Source organism: Lipophrys pholis (assembly GCF_963383615.2).
Source record: "Lipophrys pholis genome assembly, chromosome: 13".
Taxonomy (NCBI): domain Eukaryota; kingdom Metazoa; phylum Chordata; class Actinopteri; order Blenniiformes; family Blenniidae; genus Lipophrys; species Lipophrys pholis.
The window spans coordinates 15794240-15815306 of record NC_137632.1 but is presented as its reverse complement, the minus strand read 5'-3'; the positions used below and the strand labels follow the sequence as shown (position 1 = coordinate 15815306).

Here is a 21067-nt window from a genome sequence, read left to right as displayed (position 1 = left end):
CGAGGCATCCGTGAACACTTTATGCACAAATGAGTATTGTCTGAGTGAACTAATGCACGTGTGTGATAATTTCCCACGGTTGCATTTGCTAGAAAGCAAGCCCAGTCTCTATTTTTAAGACGACATCACATTTGCATACAGATTGTACACATATTAAAACAGCAGATAAATATAAAACATTTTGGAGCATTCGTACGACATTAAAAGCTGAGCTGTCAAAAAAAAAACAAAAAAAGGAACTTGACCAGAGAATGAAGGTACTGAATCAAGAATATATATATATATATATATATATATATATATATATATATATATATATATATATATATATATATACACACACACAAACACACAGTCAGTGAATGTTGAAATGTGGCAGTTTTGAATGTTGTACACACAATTTATCTTTATCTGCAACTCATATTTCATTCCTTTACGTAGGTCTTTTACATTTTGATTGTTGACTAAATGTGAGGACTGCATATTGAGTTAGCTCCTTTCGCTCATTACTTGTGTGCCTGAATTTGTGTGCTTTTGTTTGAGCTATTATGAGAGACCAGCCCTCCTCCTTCGCCCTGCAGGTACAGTAGTGCATTAGTGTTCATCAGGGAGAATAAATGCACACAGACAAGGTTTCTTCAAATCCAGTCTGAGCACAGACAAATTGTTCATATTAAAGCTGGCCCCTAATGTCATTTACTAAATTCAGTCTGACATGGCGGCTCAAAATGAAATGAAAACCTACCGCTTTCATCATTATTGTGTTATCTTCCCATCCTTTCTCTCGGTTTCGACTCCATGTTGGTCTGATTTGTTTCACCTCATTCCTTAAACAGTGATTCACCTCCTTCCATGCCCACTGGAATCTTTTTATATCCAAAGCATGCATTAAACATGCACGGTATCAAACAGAGGCTCTACTGATGTCACAGACCTCCAATAATAAAGCACCGCTATTCACAAATTCAAAACGCAAAATAGAAAGTCACCAAACATCCTTCGCCCTCCAGAGATGCTGGAATCACTGTTGAAATGAGCAAAAGAAGGACAACCACAACAACAACAGAACAAAGAAAAGATGCACAACTGAGTCATGTTACCTTGTGTCTGACTGTTCTGAGCCATAAAACTACTGATAATATTGCATTGGTACGGAGATGTATAATATCGCAACCCGGATGAGAGCCAGTTTTATTCATGTTAAAACAATTAAGATAAATTTGACTTCCTATTACAGTTTTCAATTACACAGTATATATTTGACTGTAGAACAGCAGGTGGTTACATTGTTGCTTTGGGAGGATCTATGTGGATCCAATTTGTTAGAATTTTATTCTAAATATCTTTGCTTTATTCTTTTTCCGTTTATTATCTACACAAAGGTAGGCCATTATTCGGGAAGGTATTGGTCAAATGTGCATCCACTACACAGACATACACAGAGTTTTAGTATAGTGTCCATAAAATCTGGTGCTGAATAGAATAATTGAACTATATATAATCTTACAGTAAATTAGAGATAATATAAGTCTTAAATCGATGCCTTCACTCGTGACCTGTGGCTTTGAATGGAGTATCTTATCTAAGCAGGAAGAAGGAAAATCAAACACAGTTCCTAGCACTTTTGAAGTTCAACGATTCACTTGTGATCTAAGCACAGACGAAAAATCCCAAACTAATGTTTGAAATTTCATAAAGCCATAAAGAGAGCATACAATGTAATACATAATACAAGAATGGAAACAAATTGAAATTAAATTATCTTAGTTTCCTTTCAGAAACTTTGATCCATTTACCCACTATAACATTTTATCCAACTCGAGGTCACAGGGTATTGGAGCTGATCTCGGCAGCCTCTGGATTGGTGAAAGCTGTGGTTGTGCAATCAAAATTCATCAACATGATTTGCTGAATTTTGCATTTGTTTTTGCTTTAAATCGTATTCCAAAAAACACACGCTCGCAAATATGCTCACGTTTACATCTGAATCATCATCTAAATTCTCCACAGATCCTGATGAGAATAACAATTTATTCCAAAAAATTGATCTTACTCATCTTGGGCCGATGAGCAAAACTCCCTTGGTATACATGATTGGTATGATCTGTAATCGTCTTTCATGTCAGCCTTCCGATGTCACTCTTTTTCATTTAACTTCGCCCTCGAATTCAGTGTGACAACAGCACAGTTCAGTTTTTCGAGAGTTTGCACTGAGAGATCATGCAAACTCCACATGGACTTTGGATTGTGAACAGGAGCTGCAGCTGTGTGTGCATGCGTGCATGCATGCGTGCGTGCGTACGTGCGTGTTTTATTTTTTTCCTGAGTGAACTTGAAATCTGTCAGGCGTATATGCTCCTTTTCATCCAGCTCGAGCCGCAACGACCTTCTACTGGATAAAGCAGATGAATAGATGAGTGGATGGATTCAGTATTTAGAACACTGTTATGTCTCTCAGCTGTCTTTGTCATGCCTCACCTTTGGGCTATTTAAATGTGTTAGTTTTCTGTTAAAAAATAAATAAATAAATAAAAAAAAAGGTCCGAAGTGAACATAATAAATCATGAACAAAAAATACATTTTAATTAGGTGCCACTGTGTAAAATCATAGTGGCAGGGAGGAATCCAACAATAAATTCCTTCTTTATCACTCAGGGCATAAATCCACAGTGTGAGGTATGACGCTCACACCAATGAAGTGGGCGGTTCACCTAACACACACACACACACACACACACACACACACACACACACACACACACACACACGCACACACTTAAAACAGAGCACAAAAGAGGTTTATAGAGCCTCTGCTGGATGTTCAGTCTCATTAGAAGTGTTTCCTCATGAATAACATTAGTCAAGATGAATCACCTGATTATAGTTTTGTGTGTGTGCACATGTATGTGTGGTGACGGCTTCCTCTGTGTGCATCTCCACTTGTGCTTGTGTATCTTGCCAGAATAAACAACAGTGGGAAGTGCCAGTCAGTGGAAAAATGAGCACCGCCTCTCCTCACTCTCCTCCCATCGATTTAATCTCCAGCCCTTTGCCACTCGCCACCAAATATGTCTTCACACGGCACACGAGAGGACAATGCTGTAGACCTGGGTTTTGTTTGCGGGCACTGTGGAATGAGCATAAATAACCAAAGTGGGAGGTTAGGATCCTCTCAGTGGGAGTAGTAATTCTCTTCACTGTTGAGGGGGTGGTTCAGCAACCCACAGAGTGCTGCCACTGCCCTCTTCACCTCCTACTCTTCTGTCAATGATTTTATTTTTTCCGCCACTCTTCGAGCAAAGATCCACAGTTTTTTTTTTTAAAGCTTCAACAAGCTAATTATAGCTGAAATGTTTTCTTTAAAGCGTTTGTTTGTGGTAAATGGATATAATAACGTTATCCTTGAATTAATTGTGTTGTGTATGTAGGTGTGCAAAGATAAATCATCTTACATCTTACAAGAAAAATGGTCAATCATTGTATTTTCATGAAATTAGGATTCAGAGCCTTGACTTTTCTGCCTCTAGCTATTCCTGAGGTGTTTCGCCTTGGCTTGCATTCCCATGTAAAATCTCTGTGTGCAGGACTTAGGGCATATGCCTGATACCCCCCCCACCCCTGATTGGAAAGCAGCCCTCGTCTGGAGGTGCGATCATAACAGAGTCTGTCTGAAGCCCATGGATTTTCTCCGGTGGCAGGCTTACCTGACATGCAGCTTTCACTACTGGCATCAGCCTGACTGTCGCATCCAGGTCTGCAGCATTTACAAACCTCTGGCAGTGGGTTGTTCTCATCATGTCCACATGGACAGGCAGTAAATGAGAGCGACACAGTAGAAAAACAGAAAAAATAAATAAATAAATGTTCCTTACGCATGTCTGCAGCCACTTTCCACTCTGCGCACACACACCCACACACACACACCCGCACACACACACACACCCTCACCTCCCACTCTCAATCTCATTGTGCAAGCAAATTAAAATTCACGGGTTGCCAAGCCATCCATTCTCCCACCACTGCTTAATTGTCTCGAAAATTGAGGAGATTACGGGGTGCGATTTATGTACAAATCGGAATCTGTCAGAAACGTGGTTGTGTGTTTATGTAACATGATATACATACATGTTTGGACTTCATTATTTGTGAGCCACAAGCAGAGGATGGTGTGGGATCCTTAAAAACCAAAGTTTTTCTTTTGCTGTTTTACCATTTCAGCGGATCTATTTATAACGTGTGTTCAAGCCAGCCAAGGGAAAGAACACAGAATCATTCGGAAATGCAAAATGGGCAGATTATCGATGAAGAGGAAAATGTCTCCCTTCAAAAACTGGTGGCAACATGCTTGGAAGGAAATATCGGTTTTGTGGGATTGTTTGCATGAATTTGTTCATTGCTCAGTTATTATTGTGATAATTTGCACTTATTGTTAGCGTGATAAAAGACCTCAGTAGAAGGTTTGTTCCATCTATGTTTGATATTGCTGTATTTCATGGGTTTGGAGTCCATCCCAGCTGATAATAGGCAAAGACAGGATATGGCAGGGCAAACACTTCCCGGTTCCCAATTAACCTGAAACACATTTTGGACAGTGGGAGCAAATTGGAGTATCTGGTGAAAGCCCCTGCACTGACAGAGTGAACATACAAATTCAGTATAGAAAGGCCCCCAAAACCCACACACTATATTTGATTTCACTTTAAACAAGTGTGTACATGTTTACAAGTTTTAGCATTGTCTAGTATGTCATTGGATTCATGTATTTCTCTGTTTCTCTGAAAAATACACCCCAAAAACTGTTCCCTATATTCCTACATTGTCTTCATTGCTGTACGTATGGCTTTACTCGCTGGCATTAAGGGCTTCATCTAACTGAAGTTTCAATTGAATAAAAACAACAAAGTTGATATTGCATATGGAAGCTGATCCTCTAACGGGATGCACTGAGGATTTCATCTGATAGACTTGCAAAATAACACCGTCAATAAAGTGCATTTGATTTCATGGGCATGAACCTATTGGTGTGTGCACAAACTTGTGCAAAATGGTAAGAGGAGTGAATGTTAATGGATTAATTTCAACGGTTAAAAGGTTAAATGGTGCTGCTTTTATTGTGGTGAACGTCATATTTCTAACTGCTTAGCCTTTTATTTTTTGCAGCCCTTCCAAGGCCGTCTTTTCTGAATCTCTTCTGTTGCCCCCCCCCCAAATTCTTTTTATAGTGTTAACGTCATTAACATTAACTCACAAAACAATGCGACCAGACCTATTTCAATCAGCAGTGCACAAGTACGACACACTGTATGATTTTCACCATAAGATTTAAGTGCAGATTCATGTTAATTGAAATGTGATAGCTGTGAAATATTTGTGTTAGACGCGTTCTTTATTCACTTTACTCAAGTAACATATTGTGAAGCTGGCGTTGATGGTTCGCAGCTGAGTTAACATTTGGCTCTCAAATGCTTATTGAGCTCACAGCCAGTGATAATATTCCTACAAGCAAACGTGAGCAGCCGATGAATTAGCTGGTCGCTATGGGCATTTGCAATATGTACTTTACAAAAAGTGTGATAATATGGACTGAGGGTGCTTTAACTGTTCACCTTCTTTTATTTCATTGTTCCACACAAATAAACTGTGAACTTCGTTGTGTCTGAAACACAAACAGGTGTGCTTGTATGTCAGCTGCATGTTTGCACATGCATGTGAGTTTGTAAGTAAATATACAGATCGGTGCTGAAACCTCTCTCTCTCTCTCTCTCTCTCTCTCTCTCTCTCTCTCTCTCTCTCTCTCTCTCTCTCTCTCTGAGAAAGAGAGAGTATATGAGAGTATAATCATATATGAGAGTATGTGATTATGGCTTTAGCAATGTAATCTCACCTTCTTAGACTGCCGGCTCTTACACTCAACCCCACCTATCTTAATTTCTCCTCCTCCTCCTCCTCCTCCTCCTCCTCCTCCTCCTCCTCCTCCTCCTCCTCCACCCACTCCTTCTTACTTTCCAGCCCATTCTAGCTAAATCCAATTTGTTATGGTTTCAAATAAGCCCTCGTTTTTCTGTCTCCTTGCCACTTCAAACAAAATAGCTTCTGTTATTTCTTGTCCAATTTGAAAATAGTTCTACCCCCTCCCACCCACCTTTTTTTTCTTTTCAGGTCCACACTTTTAGCTACCTGCAAAAGTGTGGATTTTGGACGGTCATCCCAGGATGTAGAAACTGAAATCTTTTACCCGGCTCCGCAGCTTAAAGACATTAATGACATTGTGTGTGTCAGACTGAACTTACCTGCTTTACTTATTTTTGTAATGATGCAAATTCCAATACTGGTATTTTTTTGTCGGTACACTCCTTGATACGTTTTGTGCAAGAGTACTTGGGTGTAGTTCAGATTCAACTTTGTCATTGTCTTTGTCACACGTAGAAAAATAAAGAAATGCAGACAGTATCTGACTTGGTGTCATCAAGCAATAGTAAAGACACTCATATATCCACACTCATGGAGGGTTAAAGATACTGTAAATTGGTCTGTTTTAATTTACTTTCTTTTTTATGAATTATGTACTCAATTAATTTTAACATGAATTCCAAAGGACGATTTCCCCCAAAAAAGGAATGGTCTGTTTGTTTTTACCATTTAGACCTTCTTAAGAAGAATATATACAACAACTGTAAAGCTTTGCAGTTTGAAATTGTACTTTCCAATTTTAAACAATTAATGTATAGACTGAAGACGGTCAGAAAGAAATGCATCCGATTTTTTTGAAGGCAGATAATCACTACTCATTTAAGCCGAAGAAGTGTGAAGGAGGATGAATGTGGCGTCTTAATTGTTCGATAAGTGCATTGTTTTACGCCAACATTCCTTGTTCCTATGGGCCCTGTTTTTAATTGGAAACCTGCCTCTGGGTTGATGCTTATGGGTGCCGGTTTTATTGCGTTGCCAACCATTTGGCAATTATGAGGGCTTTTCCACAGTCTACTTGTTGATTGATGGAAATTATGGCCATAAAAATAACAATGTGGTGGTAATGGTGGTGATGCAAATAATGATAAAAATCTCTAATGTGGATTTAATGATGGTTGCGATGATGATGATGGCGATGATGAAGACGGATGCTGAAGTTTGATTGGAGTCAAAGCACACAGCATACCGTTGCAACTCATGCCAGCCAATATGTGCGTTGGCTATAAATTAACTGAGTCGAAAATAATAAATAAGTGCTGTCTGTGTTGCAGGGCATGATGTATCTGGAGGAGCGTAGGCTGGTCCACAGGGACCTGGCAGCCCGTAATGTTCTGGTCAAGTCTCCCAACCACATCAAGATCACAGACTTCGGCCTGGCTCGCCTGCTGGATGTTAATGAGAAAGAATACAACGCTGATGGAGGAAAGGTAAACGATGCCAACCCTTTTAGAAATGTGACTTACGCCATTGTGTTCAAGCTAGAAATCACTACTTCATTTAACATCTTTCATTCATCGTAATGAACTGTAAGATCAAATGAAATAAACTTTCTGGATAAATAGAATAAAATTGGATCATTTTAACCTTATTTTGAAGCAAATAGATCCATTTTGTCCATTTCTTCCTTCAAGTTAGATCACTGATAACTGATGAATGTAAAGGTACAGGTAGCAGCAGTGTCAATTTTTGCTTTGGACTTTTTTTTTTTTTTTTTTTTTTTTTTAAACGCTGTTGTGACAAAAATTTTAAATATTGAAATAATATCTACAGCAGTCTTGTGTAGAAGAGCTTCTACAGCTGCCTGATGCTTCATGCTTTGTTCAAACAGCTAAAAGAAGAAAAAAATGATTATAACTTCAGCTACTAATATTTGGAATCATGAGCAAAAGTAGAGTGAGTCTCCTTCTATGTAGGTAATCAAAAAATAGCATGAAATAACTGATCCTCAAAAGAATGTTTCTTTGCCTAACTGTGTAGATTGAAAAATAACCGTCACATCACGCAAAAAAAGTAAAAAGGTTTGATCACTTATATTGCATCGGCAGTCACACCAATTTTTTTGAAACACTTATTTCCTTATAATGTTAGAAAATCTACATTTGGAGCAGAGTTGTTCTGTTTTGTTTCTTCTTTTTGGCCGTGCATGATGATTTGACACTGCAATGAAGAACTTTGTTTCCTTCTTTTCTTCTTTTCTGCTTCATGTGCTTGGCTACGAGTTTAAACAGCAACGCTGACCTGTTATAAAAGGATACCATAGGCATTAACATTGATGAGGGTTTTATATCCAGAGGGAGAAATACAGTCCGTCACAAAGGACAGTTTCAGCAAAGTGAATTTTGCTCTATTGGACTGTTTTATTTACCGTTAGGGAGCTGAGATCTCAAAACCCTTTAAATGTAGAAAACAAATATGTCCTTGGGGCTCTCTGTACATGGATTCCTGACCTCCTCTAATCTTTGTTTATCCTTTGCCTCTTTTGTATTTCGTTTCCAAACCCTCTCTTGTCAAGAAAGCCTGTTTTATCCTCTCTCACTCGTCTTCCCGGTGTGTCCATCATGGTTTGTGTGAGCAATGAGCACTGTGGTATTATCCCCTCAGCTGAGTGAAAGACAGGCACTCTAACCTTCAGCACGCCGCCACCATTGCCACCACCTCAACCTCCATCACTGTAATCAATAGAATTGGCCTTCAAATCTAATCACGGTGTTAAGCTGCAGTCCAGACGGCCCTGCTTTTGGCCTCTCTTTATTATTGTACTGCTGGGATGTGCGTGCTTTTGTGTGTGTGCTTCTGTGTTTTTGCTGTTTTTCCAACCCTTAATTTCCTTCCTCTCCAGTGTCCTCTCCTTGAATGACTGCCAGTTCTGTCAGAATGGTTAATTACATGTCACCTTCCAAACTGTTTTGGTCTAAATTCATTATTATGTCATTATTATTTTGATCTTATTTTGATGGCCACCTCGTCGTGTTTATTATACTGACATGCCAAACAACTCTTCGGTAGATGCCAATCAAGTGGATGGCGCTGGAGTGTATCCACTACAGGAAATTTACTCATCAGAGTGACGTTTGGAGTTATGGTAAGTCGTTTTAGAAGAATGTATTGATAATGTATGACAGACATTCACAGACCATGCTTATCATGAGAGATTGGATATTCTCCCTTTAATTAGACTGCCTTATCCTGAGTTATACAAATTTTAAGGTGTGGAACAGTTAACATGAAGGTTTTCTTTTTTTGTTTGTTTTTTTTTTTTTAATGAAGCAGCTTGAAGTCCAGACAAACCCAGGGAGTGGTCACACATCAGAATCAATTAAAACTGAACAATTTTCTGCTGTTACTCTAGAGGAAAGAAAGAAGGAAACATGTAAATATTCAGTTTCAGAGGACCTGTCCAGCTCAAATATTACAGTCACTCTGAGCAGTCAGAGGGAGTTGGTTCAGAGAGAGGTCATCTTCACAACACTATATCATTCTAAGTGTATACATGTGCATATTGTGCATCATAAACATGCAAAATGCTTTGCAAAAATGCACTCTTATCTTTTTTTTCTTTTGTTCAGAACAAGAAACGGCACTTCAATTAGTGTGTATACACAGCCTGAAGGTGTCTCTATGGTTTAGTGCGTCCACCGTCCCGGTGGTCCTCAGTGACCTGAAGGCTATTACAGCTCAATCTTGTTGTGTGCAATCACTCTCTTTACCACTTATTAGCTGATGACTCTAACATGATTAAAGCCAAAGAATGCCTAAAGTTCAAACAGATTGACTTTCAAGACTGTGATTAAATCCTCTCCAACTCTTCTTCAGCCCTCTGTCAAGCTCCGATCTTCACTTATCTTTTGTGTTGTTGCTTTCTGGGTTTTCTTTAACTTTCTGGTTCTTCTCCCACTTCTACATCCCATCTCTTCACTTATCTGTTGCTATACAGCATCCCTTCTTAACCCTTCTTTCGTCTCAACCTCTTATCCTTTCATTCAGTTTTGCCTTATCTTTACCCACTTGTTCACTTTTGTAAGAACATGTTTCTTTTTTTCACTTTGTACCCTGATCTCTCTCTTTATGTTTCCATTTTAGGTGTGACCATCTGGGAGCTGATGACCTTTGGAGGGAAGCCATATGATGGGATTTCCACCAGAGATATCCCAGATCTGCTGGAGAAAGGAGAGCGTCTGCCCCAGCCACCCATCTGCACCATCGATGTCTACATGGTCATGGTTAAATGTCAGTATAACCTTACTGTGAGCGGAATACTTTTCAATAACAACAATGATACATACATCAATGTCTTGGTTTCCAGACTTTTCCTCTTATTGTGAAGAGGATTGAGGGCAGGATATGGCTTCTTTCAACCGATTCTCTAGTCACAATTTACTAGTTGCTGCCACTTTTTGAGCCGCTCCAGGTGCGCATATTACAGCACCTGTTATAGATGTGTCGATTATTTCTCCAAAACCTGATTTCTGGTTGATTCAGTGTCTGGTAAGTTATAAAGGGACAGATATTGAGCACAGAAAGTGGTGTTATGGGAAACAAAAAAGAAATGTACTGGGTTCGAACTGGATAACAGAAGAAAGAAGTTGAGCAAATTTAAAAGCATTGGCTACCTTGTGTGGTGCAATCTGAACCGACAAGCTCCTCTACTTTCAAACTACTGCAGAATGTTAAAGGTGATTTTGATAAAAATGTGTCAGAATTCACAAAGCATCACAATTTGACATATTCTGGACCAGAAAGAGGTGAAACCGTCACAAATTAAGCAGGTGCTTGTAATATTATGCCTGATTGGTGTGTACTTATAATACTGTAAAGCGTGAAAAGTTGCTGACTGTAATGAAGGTTTCACCGACCACCGTTTGATTGATGAGCCCCACGAGTGAAACACAGCTGGCTGTGAGAAGATTCCCCATGGTTCATCAACCACATCCTGCAGAAGCAGGGACACTGTGGATGCTGCAGCAGGCTCCAAGTGGCTAAAGTTTCTTTCCATATTGTGATACATGGTAGGGCTGGCACTTTTCTCTCGACCGCCTTGGTTTTTTTTTTTGTTATAATTATACATCTGGCGACCCTTCAGGTGGTTTGCTTTAATTGATGTATTATTATATAGTCATTTGTCTGTCAGCATATTGAGTGTGAGGTCAGAGTCTGGACAGATCAGGCAACCTTCTATGATGAAGATCGAAACAATTATAAATAAATATGCAGTAAAGTCAAATTTTCAAAATATTTGGCTGTACTTGTACTTCAGCCAAAGCAGTCTGTATGTTGTGAAATGTAAAGATAGGAATAGCAAGGTATTTACTCATCAAGTTGAGCAAAAACTATTTTATTGACACGTTTTTTAAGGTCAAGGTAGTATATAGATTATATAAATACATTTTTTTATTGGATCGTTTAAGAATATAATTGCCACCCAAACACCTCTCCAATGACCATGATGAAGAGTACTCCCAGTCCTAAACTTTAGGACTTGCAGTGAAAGGTGAATTAAATACAAATTTCCTGACTGGCAGTGACCCCCAACACAAACATGTTGGCCTTATTGTTTGCTCGCTGCTTTCTTGCTCTCAGGCACCGCGGTCACAGGTGGCTCTGTAACCTCTGGCTACTGCTGCCAGGAGAAAAGGTGGATGCCAGCATCACCCTGGCCTTATTCTCTGCTCTCCAAGCTCCAGCCTCTGGCCATCAGTGTCATTTTGGCTCACACTGTAACCCTGAACCTGTGCCAACCTGGCAAGCAAACACACACACACAGCGGGGATAGGTCACTGTCACCTGCTTGTTACTACATTCCTTTTGCACTGCTGCACGTACAGAAATCATGAGCTCAAACAAACACACACATAGACTCGGAATGTCACGATGGGTTTCTTCTTATTTAGATCATTTTGCTCCTTTTGGCTTAGCAGCTAAGCACTTATAGATGTGATGGTATATGTGTACTTGTGTCTAAAGACCCAGCTCTTTGTTTCAATCTCTATGTCTTATTTTCCTGGGTACCTAGACACGCTTAAGTCAAGGCCAGGTCACGTGATTACTTTGGCATTTTACCCATGTGTTCATGGAGAAATTGGCAGGAGAGTGCACTGCTCCATATGGCCATTCTGGTGATGAAACTGTATTTATCTTTAAATTGGAAAAGGTGATTACAATGAAGAGAAAATGGACAATTTCTGTGTTTGCTTTTTGTTTGCTTTTTGTTTGTTCTATTTGTTTAATCAATCGAGATTTCTCAAGCAAAATTGTTTAATTGTTTTTGACATACCTGGATATGTGGAACTTTGATTACGACTTTTGTTTGACGACATGATGGCAAAGTGCACACAAGTTTGAAAAGGTTGATTACTCACTCTGTGTTCACATGATCTGAGATCGAGCCACGGTTGCGCGTTGGGTGTATTTCTAGTTTATCTTAAGCACAGCTGGAATTTAGTTAAACAAAGGGGAATTACAAGAAAGTTCCATTGATATATGCAGTGCATGTCCAATGATATCCAGGATCCACCTTCCTTAGTTCTTACTCTTTCTAACAGCAAAAAATGACTTGCACTGCAAACATGTGAATTTATTTAAAATAAAATATGTATAGTCCGTTATTTTGAACTCAAAAGACTGCAAATGTCAAAGTATTTTGATTGCTTTCATGCAAATAAAACAGAAAAGAAAATTCATATCTGACACAATTTGTGTGGGCAGAACCTCTGACACCAAAGTGTGTGTGAACTAGTGAACCATACTGCCTGATCACTGCTGACACATACTTAACATGCTGCTCCTCCCACTGAGTTGCATTTACCATACACACTGTACATCAAGGCAATAAATACCTTCATCTTGATGGATGTTGATGAGGCGTATAAATAGGTTTCCTGTGAGAAAAGCATCTTGGACACAGGGTCAAAGTCAAAGGGAAGTTCTCCTTGCATTATAATGAGGTGAAAAATTCCTATTCAACCTGAACTGTATATGTTTTTGGAATATCCTCTGGGTCTATACTTAATGTTGACCAATTTTTCAGGCTGGATGATTGATGCAGACAGTCGACCTAAGTTCAAGGAGCTGGCTGCAGAGTTCACTCGGATGGCTCGTGACCCCCAAAGATATCTGGTCATCCAGGTAGGTAAATCTCTAAGATCCAAATGAAACATTAAGCTTTTATATTAAGAAACACCCATTTCTTTGTTTTGCACTATTTTCATAATAACTCAGGGTTGATTTAGTAAGCCATAGAGGCATCTGCCAAACAATATGCTTTATGTCCCTTATTCTTTCCTTTAGCCAAGGAAAAGGGTGATTGACAGATTTTTCAAGTGCACATTTATCAGCATTAACCATGTGCAAGCTGCTTGTTATATCTAATAGATATAAAAGTATATCCTAGCTATGAATGTGAAATTTATTAAAATGCTATTTGTCACATAAATAATATCTTATCATATACCACATTTAATAGAATTTGTGATTGTGCCTTTTTCCTGTGGCACCATCACATAAACCTCAAACCATGACTTTACCCAGGGTGATGATCGAATGAAGCTGCCCAGCCCCAACGACAGCAAGTTTTTCCAGAGCCTGTTGGATGAGGAGGAACTGGAGGACCTGATGGATGCAGAGGAGTATCTGGTGCCTCACTCATTCAACATTCCACCGCTGGCGTACACTCCCCGCACACGCATCGACTCCAGCAAGGTACTTTCACCTAGAAATCACACTTAAAAAGCATACAGTATTCAGACACATCCATTCTGTGGTATTGTCATTTAAATGTTTCAAGTCCATAAGTATTTATCAAGATTTAATGATCTCATGGTTATTTTGATATATTTTTTGTTAATGACAGCAGTGCTACAATATTTCAGTTTCAGCACGTCTCTCCTTATTAGGATTACTCAGACTGTCATTTGCATGATGCCTCTTACATATCCACCCACTCACACAATTCTCATATGCTTTCAAATTCACTTAGACTGCTATGAGGATGTAACAGATCTTGGAAATTCAATATTCTGGTCCAAATCGTCCTGGTTTTGCAGGGCTGAAAGCAACTTTGTGATGGCTCTGTTTCTGATTGGCTTATAACATTTCTAACTGATGTCAACAATACTAGCATTGAGATCGCTCGTGCCTTTGTCTCGAATCAGTATTCATGAATATTTCCATAGTAACTCCATATGCTTTTTATTGTTTCTAGATTACACTGAACATTGCCTGTATTTCTCACAAGTTTGCATGGAGCACCTGCAACTTTATTTTCATGCAATATATTTTTCAGTCACACTGATCAATGGCAGGGTGATGTAGTAGTTAGCACTCTGAAAAATCTCTGCCCCAGCACCCCACAACTGGATGGATGGATGAATATGGTGTAGTAGCACACTATTCAGAAATTACAAACGGGTCAGTAAAGAGTAAAGGATGGTCAGGACACATGCAGATACTATCTGTGGAGTCCACAGAACATCATGGGCTGATTGTGCCAGTTTATTTCTGATCTGACCTTTTTTTCAGATGCTTGACTCATTCCCTGTCTGACTGAGACATTAATTCATTATGAATTAAAAAAAAAAGGCATTTTAAAGTGTCGAATCACAGCTTTTCAAATGTAAAAAATGCCAAGTGTGTTGCATACTTTTGAATTTTTAAAGTGAAATTTATTTATCCAGCTTGCAATTCGAGCACAAGTGCAATTGTCTGAATAATTTATGTTCCTGAACTCTGAAGATACTGCAAGACTATTTTTCAAATAAAAACATCTATTGTATTTGCTATGACACTGACATAAAAAAAAAAGTGTGAATCTCTTTCAACAAGCCTCTCTAGCTTATATAATACTTTACAATCTATTGTGGAAATGGGAAAAAATTTTGAAAAATAAAACATCACACTGAGAATATTTAGAGGAGTCAAATAAAGTGCTTCTCGAAGTTTTTATATATTCTGGGAATGCATTTACTTACATTTGCTTTTCCTTAACCATGTGCATGTTTGAACAAAATGAAGTCCTTACAATATTGGATCACCACCTCTTATTGTTGAGTTTGTTTTAATTTCTTTATATATCCATCATGATCTTTAAATATTACATGATGTGTGAATTAAAATGTCTTATCACAAGTTCTTTTCTACAACACCAGCAAGGTGTCTCACACTAAGGAATGATTTAAAAAAAAGAGAGAGAGAATATCAAGTCGAAGCAGCCGTTTGCGTCATTTAGATGGCCTCTAAAGTGATGTGGGAATGAATTATCTCAGTGCATACTGCAGGACTCCCCTGTTAAGGCACAAAAGATTGAGGTCTTAAAACTGCACTCACACAGCTTTCTCAGTGTCTTACTCATCCCTCTCCTGCTTTCCCATTTGCTTGCTTGTTTTCCTCCGTCTTTGTCCTTTGCAAAACTATGGTAATTGCCTCCTTCAAAATTGTCGTTTACCACCAGATCTCCTCACTTTTTCAGCTGTTCAAATGTTCATCTTCTTTCTTTGGACTTAAATCCATCACAAAACCAGTCACACAGCCCGCATTCTGCCATTTTGTATTCCAATATCCCCCTGTGTTTGTGTCAAGATAAAAATGCCTGCTGAATGCCAATGAAAGGAAAGTCTACCAGTCTGGAGCATTTCAGAGGTTGAAAGATTTTTACTCTTGTTTTTCTGTATAATCTTTGAAAAGTTACCCCGTCCTGTTTTGGGGCTCTCTTATTAGTTTAGACGCAGCAATAACTCAACTTATTTCTGAGAGTTAGATTTATCTCCATAAATCATGCTGATTGATTGTAATGAGTTTAATTATTGTGCCCAGCAAATTATATCCATAGCGATACAACTTGCTTGTATATCATGACTTCTAGCAATGCAAAAAAGAGAGAAAGAACTACTAAAAACGTGTGATATGAAAAATTGAGCATTGTGACAAGTTGTTCATTTATCTTGATTGACTTTTCTAAATAATTATGTTTGACTTTGTACATTTCCAAATTTTAATCATTCTTTACAATAAACCGAGGTCATGACGGGTGTCAGAGACACCATTTTCTTTTGAAGTAACATGACTGATGTTCAATGACAATCAAGAGAAACTGTCCGTTTGATATTTCTTTCGTGTGTGACTTTCTCGTTTCTGTTTGAATGTCAAGACAAGCCAAGATGTAACATGAAGAACTATTAATGAGGATGGAAAGAAAAGAATTTAGTCATCTTACCTTGCCCGAGGGTAATGAGAGCACAGCACAACTGCTGGAGCATCTTCAGGCTGACAGTACAAAATGTTTACATGGGAAAGTGTGAAGATTAATAAAGAAAATAAATGTTACACTTGGGGGTTTATTTTTAATTGCTTACGTACTTGCATTTTATAAGTACATCTGAAGATATTTTTGTTACTTAAAGTTCCAAAACCCTTTTGATAGTTTGACATCTTTTATCTGCTCACAGATCTGACATCAACTGTACATAAACTGTGTACATTATCATGTGAACATTTGATTATCATATTTATTGTACTATTTCTCAAAATAAGTCACAACTAACTTACGACAAATAAATCGGGCTGCTGTGGCTGCTTGATTCGTGTAAATAAATACTTTGGATGCTTTGAGTTAATCCTCATTTTCTGAAACTTTTCCTACAGCGAGTACGAACTGTTCCTAATAATAGTATCGTGTAATTGCTCCTAACCTAACACAGTGCTGTCACTTTACCTATGGCTCGTGAATCATATAGCATATCCCTCAAGGTCATTAAACATTGTTTTGGAATTGCTAACAGTTTTCTTCTCATACATCATTTATCATAATAATGTATTATTCTGTTCAGCATTTTAGCATTAATTATCTCAAACAATATTTTATAGCTGTTGAGATTATTTTCATAACGAGTAGTCATTCCTCCATTTAAAAGTGTTGTCGCTTTGCTGTATAGAATTATATAAATACAGTATATTAACAATGAGATTATAACATGCTATGTCCACTTCTTACTCTATATTACTTTTTGGAACCTTGGTATAAGTTGCCATATATACTGATAAACGTTTTTAACTTAATTTATAAAGCAATAAGTCTGCAATATAATGTTATATGTAAATGCTCATGACGCAAGGAGGTGTTCATCTTTTACAATATATATTTTGACTAGAATGTGCTCAAAGCTGAACCTTGTTGTCAAGTTGACTTGCTGACTACTAATCCTGGTTTCCTTTCACAATGTTGCTGTTAGAAATTTCACAAACTAAAATGAGTCAACATTTCTGCCATTTTGAAACTTATTGATATTTTAGCATGACTCTACTAAACATGTATTGACCAATTGCAGGGTTAGACAACTGATCTGATCACAATAATGATTTACTCACGCACCTTCATTCACGGAGCAGAAACAGTAGAACATCATATGCTGTCCATACCTTTCTGTGTTAAGTGGAAAATTAAGGACACCCAGAAAAAGACAGATTATCCTGCAAACTACCATTTTTTTTTCTAAATTTCTCAGACACAGTAAAAGTGGGCAAAGTAAGGAAAATGTACACAACATAAACCTCTTGCTGGAATAAGTAGGGTGGACAAAGATAATCCCAGGGATGCTTTAAAACATTTGTATTTATTTATTTTTTGTCGAGAACGGGGACGCGAATGAACACGGCAGGGCTGATAGGGTTACTTTAAGAAGTTGCTGCATTGAGCCTTTTAATTAAAATGCCTTTAATTAAGTTGTCCTAGCACATTGTTGTTCAACCCTGCTGTACATCTCTGCTGCTTGTCGTTTTTAAATACTACAGATGGAAAATGGTACAAAATGCTCACTTTATCACTCCTACATTCATACTATATTTTGTATGGCACTGTGGTTTATTATTTTATTTGTTTGTGTCCACGTTTTGTCCTTGTCTACACTGATAAATCAAAAAATTATTCTGCATTTTATGAAAGTATTACTCCCGTCACTTGCATTTGCCTCAGGGGGTTTGGTTTGGCTCGAAGAATCCATTCTGATGAACTGATAGTCATTCATTCTTACCTCCCTTTCCGAACTGATACCCCTTCTCTACCCTGCTTCCTCTCAGAGCCAGTTTGGCTGCCAGGATCCAAGTTTCAGCATGGAGGACATCCTGGCCTCGCTGCCGAGAGTGGTCTCCGTCCCGCCAGTGTCAGGAGGCTGTGTCTCCTCACAGGAGCACACCTCGGGGGGGCAGATTGCTGTTGGGTTTGGACGTGGCGGCCAGGATGACCCTCGATGCAATGGCACCCTGAGGAAGCAAGCCTCCCCAAGATCCAGCACCCTCGTAGCTGGCTCAACGCTCTTAGCGTCAGTACAAGGTAAAGCAGAACACTGAATGGAAGTTAGCTGCAGTCGTGGCTTTCAGCTCCATTGGGGCTACGATGGAATAAAAAGTTTAACGGGGGCTCACAAAAATAAACAAACATCCAAGCCAAGTGCAGAAATTAGCTGGTGGAACACAGAATGTAGACCGAGTCTGCGCTGCCAAACTGTCATCAACATCCATATGACTCCCGTTGGTCTCTGTGATGCTCTACCCTTACACACAAGAAACATAGAGTACTATACATGCAGGGATTCCATTCATACATTGATATTGTTGACCATTACCTCCAGAAGCAGACTGACCCAACACATGTACTTTACTTAATTAATGAGATATGCAGCCAGCAAACTTGCTCCGTGGTTTAGTTGTTTGTTATTAGATCACTTTTGATTTTCTGGCACTTCCCAAACGGACCAGTACCAAAAAGAAAAACCTGCCCTTTTGACTTTAAATAAACAAGCGTTAATGTAGCTGAAATCAAGCCTCAGCTGGCAAAAGGACTCAAATTTGATATTACTGATTTATACTGCAGTACACGTCTCGGCAGTCTGGAAAAGTAGAAAAACATTTTTTGTTCCATTGGGATAGTTATACAAGACCTCAGTCATTTTATTGCTGAGCAGCACATTTACGCCCGCTGTTAAGATTTGATTGTGCAGAAAATGCCACTTTAAGGGCCGTAAATGTAACTGCTGACTTTGCATTTTTTTTCCAACAGCGATAAGTTTGAGAATAAAAATTTAAGTAAAAACTTAAAAGCTATATTAGTTTACCAGAATAATGGCTTGCAATGCAACAATGATACAAAAATTATCAAAATAATTGTTTAGGTAACTATAATCCAGCCTATTTATACATTTTATGATGCAAATGTTTTAAATCTTGCTTTGATTAATTTCTGTGTCTTTGCATTCCAAGGCGGAGGTGAAGACAGCAGTGGGCAGCGATACAGTGCAGATCCAACTGGTCTTTTAGCAGAACGAGCGGCCAAAGGAGAAAAGGACCACGATGGCTACATGACTGCCATGAGAGACAAGAACAACACAGGTTACTGTCGCAATTATGAGAACGATTAAGTCATTGGATCATGTCACAGTTATACTTTCGGAAGCAGTTTTGACTGACTTTAGCACCAGTTTGTCCTTCGCCTGGCTTTCAGTCTCGTCACTCTTCCACTAGGTTGGTAGTTACAGTGGTTCAAATTGACTTTAGTGGTTAAAAGGCATACACTTGTTCATCATGTAGACTATCATACAGCCATTGTTTTGTTACCATCTGTTCTTCTCTCATTGCACCATGTTATGGTGCAAGACTTAATGGTCAAGGCAAATGTGCTGACTTTCGACGATATACCAGCAGCACGTCATAAAATGGTCATCTGTTTTTCTATTTGTTTGAGAACACAACAATTTCCATAAAAATATTACATATGATACCTTAAGCCATTAAAAGCTTCCATGTGATGCCTTCAACTAAGTTGATTTATGGTGGTTCAAAAAGAATCACTGTAACCCCCAAAGGGTAATTTGGAGTATTTCTGAATTTGTGAATGTGAGTACTGACAGTAAAATTCATTACAACTGCTTGAGGACCAAATATGTTGTTGTGATACCGAACATGGGAAAAGTAACAGTTCGCTGATACACTCTGTTGTGGAAGACTGGGGATACTTGGCTGTCAAAAAGTAAACTGGCTCCAGCAATAGAAATGTAAAAAGAAATTCTCACCCTCCTCTTTTGCTTCCAGATTATCTAAACCCAGTGGAGGAAAACCCCTTTGTCACACGTCGCAGGAATGGCGAGGCCCACACAGTGACTGATGGAGCAAGTTGCCACACGTTGCATTTAGCTGCAGCCGCTGCCGCCCCCAAAAGTCAGTCTGCCCACCCTGGTGACGAATACATCAATGAGCCGCTCTACCTAAATACCTTCTTAAACCCCGGAGACAAGAACGGATTGGCTGGTGCAGTGTCCATCCCTGGTCCGGGGTCTTCAGCTGCACAATCAGTACTGCAGACAGTCAACCCATCAATGTCGAGCCACACCGTTTCCTCCACCGGATATGTGATGCCCCCTGGCCACATCCCTCACCCTTCCTATCCATCACACACACTGCATCCAGGGCATTCAGGACACACTCTGCACTCAGGCATTACCAGCAACACCATCATGTTTGATAAGAAAGGCAAGAAAGCAACTTTTGACAATCCAGAATACTGGCAGCACAGTCTCCCTCCGAAGTCCTCACTGCACAACCCTGAGTACCTGCAGGACTGCAGCACACGCTTCTTCTATCGGCAGAATGGACGCATTCGCCCTGCTGTGGCCGAAAACCAGGAATACTTGTCCGAGGCTGCTATGAAAGCTGGCAACGTGTTGCCACCCCCTCCATACAGACAGAGGAACACTGTGGTGTAGTGACCCAGTAGCACATTGGAGGACTGAATGGTCTTATAGGTGGAGATGAATGGACGTCAAAAAGTCCTGTCTTTTTTCATGCAGTACTTCTCAACTTGGGTTCTCCTTGCACCTTCCCTGAACATTTCTCTTTGTCATGTCTGTTTGCTGATCTTGTATCATCACATTAAGGTTCTGCTTTTTTGTGACAGAACCAGAATAACTATTACTGACAACGTCACTTGACACAGAGACCATCTTTTTACCTCCAACAGTGGGGTTACTCCCTTAAGCAAGTACAGATATCTCTATGAGGTTGGTTCTGCCCCGGAGAACACTGTGGTGCCATCTTTAGCACCAGCGTGTCAAAAAAAAGA

The 21067-nt window shown here is 39.1% G+C and overlaps 1 protein-coding gene across 1 annotated transcript in view; it reads left to right on the top strand.

Annotated features, from left to right (window-relative positions):
* The window catches only part of erbb4b (erb-b2 receptor tyrosine kinase 4b), a gene marked incomplete at its 3' end in the record, with an annotated part of 315584 nt that extends 294873 nt beyond the window's left edge, over positions 1-20711 (top strand). Inside the window, exons 21-28 of the mRNA XM_080477811.1 lie at positions 7242-7397; positions 8977-9052; positions 10051-10197; positions 12995-13092; positions 13495-13665; positions 18034-18286; positions 19213-19341; positions 20041-20711. Of these exons, the coding sequence (XP_080333937.1) occupies positions 7242-7397; positions 8977-9052; positions 10051-10197; positions 12995-13092; positions 13495-13665; positions 18034-18286; positions 19213-19341; positions 20041-20711 (1701 nt within the window). The remainder of the gene's footprint in view (positions 1-7241; positions 7398-8976; positions 9053-10050; positions 10198-12994; positions 13093-13494; positions 13666-18033; positions 18287-19212; positions 19342-20040) is intronic.
* Positions 20712-21067: the final 356 nt, after the last annotated feature.